At 59.3% G+C, this 9,552-nt stretch overlaps 1 protein-coding gene across 2 annotated transcripts in view; it reads left to right on the top strand.

Annotated features, from left to right (window-relative positions):
* The first annotated feature begins 859 nt into the window (after positions 1–859).
* Positions 860–9,552, top strand: part of ZMIZ2 (zinc finger MIZ-type containing 2) — a 48,998-nt gene continuing 40,305 nt past the window's right edge. The window contains exon 1 of one of the 2 annotated variants that reach the window (XM_032774510.2): positions 860–1,161. In XM_032774510.2, the coding sequence (XP_032630401.1) occupies positions 1,048–1,161 (114 nt within the window). In that variant the 5' untranslated portion in view covers positions 860–1,047. The remainder of the gene's footprint in view (positions 1,162–9,552) is intronic. The other variant, XM_032774511.2, reaches the window with a different exon arrangement.

The raw sequence follows: 9,552 nt of genomic DNA, 5'->3' as shown, positions 1-9,552 counted from the left end.
TGCACCTGAAGCTCTACTGTACAGAGCATGGCAGCTCAGCCTGGCTCAGGCAATGCGGGGTGTATCATGGGTGTGGGGGAGGGATGGGGGTGTTGTGTTCATAACAATAATATATAGCTTTGCTTTTCATCTGTGAATTGTGTGGGGGCAACAGCACATGGTGGGCGTGGGAGACTCTTAGGGTGAAGTGCCTGGATGCGGGGCCTCTAGGGTGTTTTGCCTGAATTGCGTAAGGTGCTGTGCTGGGGAGCGGAATCAGGTGCACACACATCAGGGGTGGGTGGCAGCAATGTCTTGGCTGCCATGAGGAACAAAGTTCAGGCCCTCCGGAGATGAAAGCATCAGCTAAAGGGCCAAGGCCTGGATCCCCAAGGCTATTTAGGCTCCAAACTCTCATGGGGAACTGTAGCCGAGGCCTCCTAACTGGCACACATCGCCCCACTCTCTGGCGGGTCACAATGCCAGGGGTGGGTGGCTGGGAAGTAGGCATGCAACCAGGTCGCGCGGGATGATCCCGAGCCCATGGCGAGGCGGGCGGAGCCCCCAGAACACCGTCCTCAAAAAAGGGGGCCACCCGCACAGGTGACAACCTCTGTGGGGGCGCGCAGTCGCCCTTTCCCTGCACGGGCTGAAACCCCAGTGCCCCTGTGCACCAACCCGGCCTCCAGCCGAGAGCAAAGCCCTTTGTTTGTCTTTCCCACCCCGAGTGGGGGTGGGGGGCTGCAGCCAACTCCCCCTCCCCCCCCCAAATCCCCTGCCTGCAGATAGGAGCTCCATTGCTTTCGCCTGGGTGGGGGAGGGAGGGCTCAGCCTCCCAGCAGGCTATGAATATTGATGAGGCTGCCGGGCTGCTATTGTGCAATTGGAGCTGGGAGGGAGGCAGGATGGAGGTGGGGAGCTGCGCGCAGCGGCTCACTCACCCCGCGGTGGCTCAGGCAGCGGCAGGAGCGGAGGCAGGGCACGGAGGGGCCGCAGAGCCAGGGCTTTGTTAGTTGCACCCACCGAGTTCCCCCCTTCCCCCACCGCCGAGCCCCCCCGCCCCCAGCCATGGAGCCGGGCAGCAGCAGGATCAGTGAGCCGCCGCCCCCCCCCACGCCCAGCAACGCCGCGCGGGAGGAAGAGGGCGAGGAAGGCAAAGGGCCATTTTTGTCTCCTTGGAAGGTAAGTGGCTGGGCCGGAGCGGGGGCTGGGCACGGCCCGGGGGCGAGGCTGAGCAGGGCGGCGGAGGCGTCCCTGTGCCAGGGTAAGGGGATGCCCGCCGGGGGCTGGGGAAGGCGCCCGCCGGGAGCTGGGGAAGGCGCCCCCCGAGGCCGGGGCGGCGGGAAGGGGAGGATATTTTGCGCCGTCTCCTTTGTTGCATGGAAGGAAAACCTTTTGCAAGCGGCCCGGTGCCCGCGGGGAAGGAGGCATCGGGGGGCTGGCTAAGCCAGGGGCGCTGGAGCTGGGTGCTCCAGGGCGGGGAGGGGGTCCCCCGGCTTCCCCCGCCCCCGCCTGGGAAGCTGCCATTTTTGTTGGTATTTTTTTTGTTTGATTTTTTTTTTTTTTAAATGCTTCTGGTTGCGGTTGAATTCGGGTTCGGGCTGATGGATGCCCAGGAAAAGTGGGTTTCCATAGCAACAGAGCTGATGCCATGGGCGAGGTGGGTCGGGTGCCAGCTAGAGGGGTGGGAGCGGGGTCGCCATCCGGGGCCCCCGCTGGCCGCCCAGCTGCTGCTTCCTGTGCAGTGTGGGGCAGGTTCTGGGGGAGCGAGGGGGACGCTGCTCTGGGCAAGGCGAGGAGGGCACTGGGCAGGACCCCTTCGGGGGATGCCGGAGGGAGCCGGAAGAACGGGCTCGGAGTGGGTCTGGGGCTGTGGGCCAGCCCTGGGGCCTGGCTGCCTGCAGAGAGAGGGCAGATCTGCGGCTGATCCAGGCGCTGGTCGAGGCCGGGGTCTTGGGAGGGGGGCCCCCGGGGTGGCGAGAGCTGCCAGAGAGCCCAGGTTTGCTGGGAATTCACACGCGAGGCTTCCTGGTCTGCGTGGGAGTGGGCTTGGGGGTTTCCAGTCAGTGCCTGCGGTCTGGGGGCTTCCCCCCTCTTGGCTCCAGCCAAGGACTCCGGCCCAGCTGAGTGCAGATGGATGAGAAGGGAGAGGCCTTGGGCCGGCGGAGGGCGTGGGGGGCGGAATCCTTGAGCTTGTCCTAGATTGACACTCAGGCTGTTCCAGCCGGTTTTCAGGCCCTGGACAGTGTCTCTGTGGCGTGTTGGTTTAAGTGAATGAGCTGCAGGCTGCTTCTGGTTTCTGCCCAGTAGCGCCCAAGCAATGGCTTATCAGTGCCACCAGAGGTTTTCTGCCTTCTTGCTGTTGTCTGGTACGCCGTTGGCAATGGGGGAATCTCTCCTCCTGCAGACTGGCCATCACAGGTCCAGGTGGCTTCTCCCGACTGGGCCTGGCCCACCCACTGCATTTCCCAGCTTTGAGGATGCTGGGTTGGGAGCACAGAGAGTCTCTCCAGGTGGTGTTGCCTTTTTCTCCTCTGGCATAACACAGGCCCATGAGTCGTGGGGCACACATGGCTGTGATCCTCCAAAGAGGCTGTTTGCATTGCTGGGGCCTTGGGGACAAGCAGCTGATCCAGCAGCAGCAGTTCTTGGCTTCTGGGGATGTTTTACTTTGAACAGAGGATCTGTGGGTACTGATTGGTCACAGTGGGGGCCCAGCCCTGCTATCTGATGGGCGATCCACATACCCAGAGGCTTTTTTCCTACCAGGGATTTCATGATCCAATATAATATCAGCCATGATTCAGAAGTGGTGTGGGCAGAACCCCCAGTTTGTCACAGCTGGGTGGACTGAGAGGCCGCAGACAGGGGACGGGGCAACTGCTGCAGGAGTCTTTTGTGGTTTGGTCTCTAAGCTGGTCTATTTTACCCCAGCGTTTGGACGGCTTTGTACCAGTGCATTGGGGTTTTTTGGCAGAGATCCAGGCCAGGTGGGGACATGTGGCAGGAGGTTGGAGGGGGAGCTCGTTGTGGGGGTGTGTGGCTAGGGATATTTACTGTGATGAGCATTTGTGAGGCTAAAATATGGTATCTGGCCCCACCCCCGGGAAGCCTGTTTGCACTCTGTGGCCACCTGATGGCTGGGTAATGCTTGGCTGAGCAGGGTCACGTTCTTCCCACCATTGGGACACCAAGGGCTGCAACTTAATCAGGCAATCTGGCTGGTCTGGCACTTTGGCTGCCAGCAGTGCTGCAGGTCCATTGGCCCAGCTTGTTGGGACCCGCCGCAGCCTTAACCATCAGTGTAACACAGTGCACACTGGGAATATCTCCTGACCGTTGGTCTCCTAAATCCCACCTTCCTCCACCCTCCTGGAGGCCAGGCCTCTGCTTAAGTGTCTTCTCTAGAATCCACTAGCTTCAGCCCTGGCCTGGCATGCCCATCTATTGTCCGTTTGACGCCACCCCTTTTGGGCACTGTAGCATGACCTCCTGGAAAGGGTTGGTTGGTTTACACTGTGGGATGCACTGGGATGGGGAAGCTGGGTGGAGCCTGCTGCTGTGGTGTGACTTTGTTCCCTGGTTTCCTAAGAGCTGGCAGCACTGGTCCCACAGATGAGATGGTCCAGAGCCGTGGTGTAAGCCAAGTTTGTGTCCCACTGCTATGAACGGGCTTACGTTCCGGTGACTCTGCATAGGTACTGTCCCAGTGGACTAGCTCTCTAGAGTAATCGCAGTGTGTTGGCTCTTCACTATCCCGTCCACACACAGGAAGAGTCAAAAATCAGGCACTGGAATCCATGGCGAAGTCAGAGGTGGCTTTAGGGTGGGGGCGTGGCAGCTTCCAGCTCCAGGGCTCTTTTGAGCAGTGCCCACGCATGAATGATTGTTATGGCCAAGACTCACAGAGAACATCTCCCTCCCCCCCACCCCCTTTGAGAGACTCCTGTGGTTTTCCTCCTGTCCTGTGCAGGGGATTTCCCCGAGCAGCAGGGATTTGGGGAAGAGAGGGAGACTTCTTGCCAAGTGACATCTCCACCTAGACTTTCAGCCCCATGCCTGTGGATCGTGAACTCCATCCTGAGCGTGGCAGTGCAGGCCGCTCTGGTGTCTGCTTCAGCCCTGCCAGAAACGCCCTGGCTCCTTCACGACTGCCCCCTTCGCAGTGTGACTTCTGCTGGAGCCCCAAGCTCAGGCTGGGCTTCGGCCCAGCAGGAGGCCAGACGTGTGGGTCCTAGCATGTGGGGTTGCAGGGGGGCAGAGCTGTGGAAGGAGGGCCGGAAGTCTGGGTTGGCTGTGGGGAGAAGGTCTAACTCCAGGCCCCCAAGCTTGGCCCACTAGCGGCCATCCCAGGGGATGGAGCCCTCAGACAGTCAGACCCTAGCAGGGCCTTGTGCTTTCATTGGAAGGCCCTTTTCCCCAAGTCCAGAGAGGGGCAGAAATGAGGTAGACGCTGCCTCCCGGCCTCCGCTGCAAACCCTCCTCGCTGTAATCAGATGAAACTCCCAGGTCCCCTGCTCTGCCCCTCGCTGTTGCTAGAACAGTGGCTGACTCCGTATCTGGGTGCGGTGTCTGCTGTCCTGGCAGGTTCACAGCTTGCATGTTGGCTCGGGTGCGCGTTGAAAATAGTTCACTAGGTAACTAGGTTAAGCAGAGGCTCATCCACCCACCCGCTTATATAATGCTGGGCGGGCCCCGGGTGAGTGTCTTGGAAGGTCAGGGTGTGCTGCATCCCTGGCTGCCTGGTTGGCAGGAGGTGGGGGGACAGCAGAGGGTGGGTTGAGCCCGAGGGGCGGTGAGGGGAGTAAAAGAATGTGAAGTGATGCACTCAGGCCAGCCATAAGTAAGTGGGCAGCGGAGCCCATCTGTCATTAATCTTGCTCCCTAGTGAATTGGTCCTGCTGTGTCAAGCAATGGAACTGGCTCCCAATAGATCGGAGAAAACAAGCAGTCAGCATCCATGTGACAGCCCCTCACCTGCGATCAGTGAGCATGCTGCAGCACCTGGCCCCTCTTGATGGCTGGGACTGTATGGACATGCCGCTGGGGCTGAAATGCCAGCAGCCACAAGATGAGTCTGATCTTGACCCATGGGGGCCCTGAGAAAGCAAGCACAGAACAGGGCATGCACAGACCAAAGGGCAATATGCTTTCTCTTGGGGGAAGCTGGGAAACAGAGGGTCCCAACCTTTGCTAAACCGTATCTTGAAGCAGTCTCATGCCACTGTGTCCCCTCTGAATGCTAGCCAGGCACAGAGCTGCTTAGTAGTTAAACTCCAAGGCAATCAAGCCACCGCCTTCACACTTCCAGTCACTGTTGCAGAGACTCCCATGATCTTTCACCCCAGGGTGATGGTGTATCTGCTCTACCGTGGCTTGTTCTGTAGACCTTTGCCAGAGCATTCCTGTGCCATCAGGCGGTGCGCAAGTGGCTGGCTGCAAAGCCAAAGAGAGAGCGCTACAGAGCTGTGTTTGCCAAGGGGAAAGTGTCAAGCTCTTGGGGATCTTAAAAGAGAGGGACTGTGTGGGCTCTGGGGAATGTATCACTTCCATTAGCAAGGGGAGTGAAAAATATCTGTGAGTGACCCACTCTTCTCCTCTGCCCCACAAGGCATCACTGGATTTCCCTGGTTGGGAAAATAAAAAAAGCCAAATAAAAAAAGCCAAGAAGTGAGTTTTGGGGCTGAAAAGTTAGAAGCAACTGAGAAGGCAGGTTTGGAATGGAAGCATCCCCGAATCCTCTGGTGTCTAGAACCTCTGTGAATGTGAGCATGGGAGCCCAGACATCTCTCTGTGCTTCAGCATCTGCATCGGTAACACAGGAGTGCTTATATTTTATTGTCGGGAAAGGGCTTGGAGATCCTTGGCTGAAGGCCGGCTCATGGGGAAGGCTTGTGACTTAGACCACTGGGTCCAGGGGTGTATGTGTTGGGGCGGGGGGGTGGTGGGGTCAAGGCTGTAGCTCTGCTTTCTGCCCTCCTGGGCTTGGGGTGCTGTGGGTGCCCGGCATTAGGTACTATGGGCATGGGGAAGCCCTTGCTGCAATCTTCCTATAATGGCTTAGCTAGTCCTTGCCCTTTCTGCTCCCACAGTCAGCTGAACCCAAGCTCCCAGTGCATCGCTGTGGCCAAAAGGAGCTAATGTGATCCTGGGTTACGGAAGCAGCAGAATGTGGAGTCGGAGCAGAGCACTTCTTTTCCCTCTGTAGGTGGCACTGGTGCAACCACTGCTGGAATCCTGTGTCCGGGTCTGGTGCTCACAATTCAAGGAGGATGTTGATAAATTGGCGAGGGGGGTGGAGAAGAGTCAGGAGACTGACTCAGGGTTTAGAAAACATGCCTTCTAGTGAGAGACTCCAGGAGCTCCATCTATTTAGCTTAATGCAGCAGATTATGGGAGGACTGGATCCCAGTCTATCAGCATCCTAAGTCAGTGTCCCAGCACAGTCCATTTTGCCTGTTGATCCTCCGACATCCCGACAGTGGATGTTTTCACTGACTGGGAGCTGCAAGGGCCCAGTGCCTCAGAAAACTTGCTCCCAGGAGCCTTGCGTCAGGCTCCTGAAAGCAGCAGCCTCACTTTAACACGTAACCAACCTGCCGCTTCTACATACTCACTCCAGGCCAGGAGGATAAATGGAGATTTATGCTGCAGCAGCTCCGGATATATAGCTGCTTCCCCAGCCAATGTTAGAACTACTGGAGATCAGCTCCCGTGCAGCCCGTGCCCGGAGCTTGGTGCCAGGCCACTCAGTGCTTCATGCCCTGGTGGGGAGAGATCCCTTAGGGGGTGGGTGGCTGGAGTCCCCCAGTCAGAGAGGCTGTGATTCCAGCGAGTTTCCAACATGGCCCAGCCAGCCTGCGGGGGAGGGGGCTTAACTAGCACCAGCGGAGTCACAGGGCCTTGGGCAACTGGGGAGAGAAATTCCCCTGGGGCTGCTCAGCTGGAGCCTCTCATGGCTATGGCCCTTTCTGGACTAGGAGCAGTAGGAGTAGATCATGTGTCCTGGTGTGTATGCCTGGGGAGGGTCTCACACGCATGTGCACGTGCCCTGGAGGAGGAGGAGCATGTGTGCATGCCCGTTTGTGTAACAAGACCCTGCCCCACTGGGGCACTGCCGTGGGGTGGTGCAGGTGAAAGGTCCTGGGGCCAGCACATAGATTCTTTTCCATGACAAAGGAGCCTCTGATGGCAGAGCCAGTCCCTTTGAGTGGGAGGTACCCCCTCCCTATGGGGGTGGGGTCGGGCTAACAGCTCCCATTGCATGAGGGGCTCTGCTCGGCAGGCCCTGAGGGGATTGGGCCCATCTCTCCTTGCTACTCCTAGGCGTGGGGTGGAGGAATCGGGGCCTGCCCCTCCATAGTTTGATCCTACCTGGGGAGAAGGGGGAGGGGGGGTGAACCTGGGAATGGAATTGTGAGTAAAATTCCGAGCTGCATCCAGGTGACCCTGACCCCCATCCTTTGGGTTGGGGAGCATCCCCGGGAGGAGGGCAGGGTTGTGCCACCTAAGATAATGCCTTAAACTTCCAGTGGGGATGTCTGATCCCATCGCTTTCCAGGCCACCATCGGGGGTGGGATAGGGAGGGTCCCTCTGGCAGAGAACTTTGTGTCAAGGGGGCTGGGACAGCGAGTGCATGTATTTTTTTCCTCCCTATCCCTCCCAGCTCAAGGGGACCTGGCTGCGATGTGACTGCACCTCAGATCTTGCCTTGTCACTTAAGGACCCTGAAGGACGGGGGTGTGCCCTCACTGCTGGAGGGTGATTGGAAACAACAGGTGGGCTCTGTAGAGAAGGAGGCTCTGGCGGGAAGAGCCGGGCGAGCGGCCGGGGCCACGCATGGAGCCGGCCCGTTGTTTTGTTCCCCAATTGCAGTGTCTCAGGCCCCTGGGAATCTGGGTCAGAGCAGATCAGATACGCTGTACTGGGGGAGGGACAGCCGAGTGCTGGCTCAGCTGCTCTGGATCTGAGCCACTGTGCGGCTGGCTGGGTGTCACAGTTGCGCTGGGGCTCAGCACCTCCCACCAGGAGCGGAGACCAGAGGGAACTGAAAGTGTCTGCATCTGGCCTACAGCAGAAACCCAGCCATCAGCCTGGAATTACCCCAGCCCCACTGGGGCAGGCCTGGGGGAGGGAGAGACTCTTCTTAGCTCCATGGGGCCCGGCATCACCAGTGCTTGGTGCCCTGCCCCTGTGTGTGAGGGTGACCAGGAACCCTGTAGCGAGTTAGGGGAGTAGGGTCCCCGGGCAGGAGGCCACATGCCTCTGCCAGCCAACCAGCTGCAGTGGGGTCATGGGCCCTGGAATGGCTATACTTGAGGCTTCTGTTTCCTGCCCATCTGGATGCAGCTCTGCTTGCTGCCCTGGTGCTACCAGCCCAAATGCAGCCCGCTCCCTGCGGTGGAAGGCTGCCCCCTGGCCTTTCCCCTTTTCCTGCTGAGGCCCCTGGCCTGCTGATTTCTCTGTGTGTTGCCCCTTCCCTGTCCCATCCCGCTCCTGCATCCAACTGTTCAATGTTAGCGGAGCCATAGAGAGCTTCTGGGTGCTGCCAAGGGGCCACAATGGGGGCCAGTGCCAGAGGAGCATGGAGCACAGAGAGAGCAGACATCACCTTCCCCAGCCTTGTTCTCAGCCCCTTGGCCAGCTGGCACCAGGGCCCCAACCCAGCCTGAGCCCCTAGGCTTGGGTTCTGTGCTTCCTGATCTCCTGTGGCCCTCGCAGGGACCCCAGCAGGGCGTCCTGTCCTGTGAGGATGGAGCCTGCCCAGCACTGGATGTACACGTCTGGGTGGGGGTGGGTGGGGGGAGTCCCATGGTCCTGGTAAGTGAACGCTGGGCCGGGGGAGCCCCTGATACCAGCCACTGCCCCAGGCTGGGAGCAGAGCAAGTCACTTCAGAGCCCCCACCCTGGGGGGGGAGGGGCAGTGTGGAAAGTCCCTGTGATTTCCCCTTCCCCTACCTAGAGGTGTGTGAGTGCCCCCACAGGGGAGTGGGGTGGAGATCCAACCAGGCAGGGAGTGGTGGGTGGGTGGCTGGTACGCTCATTCCTGGCATTCTCTGTAATGATTAGCATGATCCCCTCCCCCAGTGTGTCATTCCCCTCCCCACCCCCCCCCCCATGGGGGCAACACGGGCTCCTGGAAAGCTGCTGTGTGTGTGAGTGACTCCTCCATGTCCCAGCCACCCCACCCCATCCCCAGGGGCTCCCAGAGATGCTTGGGCTCCCCCTGGTGCCCTCCCCCCAACTCTAGTTCAAAGAGATCAGCTTTGTTATTTACAGGCTAAGGGGGAGAGATACTGGAGTGTTTGTGTGTCACTGGGAGAGCATGAGACAGCATGTGTGTGCATCAGGGACAGCATGTGCAAGCCATGTGTGATCGTTTCTAGACTGTAAATGGCCGATTTTTATTCTGAACTCCAGCCCGATCCCTCCAGGAACGCCCTCCGCCCATTCTCTCGGGGCCTGGCTGGCCTGGGGTCAGAACCCAGAGGATGAGTGGCAGGGGGCCTTTCCCAACCCGTTTGTTAGTCCAGGTCCTGCCCTGGTGGAGTGGGACCTAGGCATCTAAGCAG

The sequence above is a fragment of the Chelonoidis abingdonii genome, chromosome 2, assembly GCF_003597395.2.
Source record: "Chelonoidis abingdonii isolate Lonesome George chromosome 2, CheloAbing_2.0, whole genome shotgun sequence".
In the NCBI taxonomy this organism is placed as follows: Eukaryota; Metazoa; Chordata; order Testudines; family Testudinidae; genus Chelonoidis; species Chelonoidis abingdonii.
Note: the sequence above shows the minus strand (reverse complement) of the source record. Positions and strands in the feature narration are given on the sequence as shown.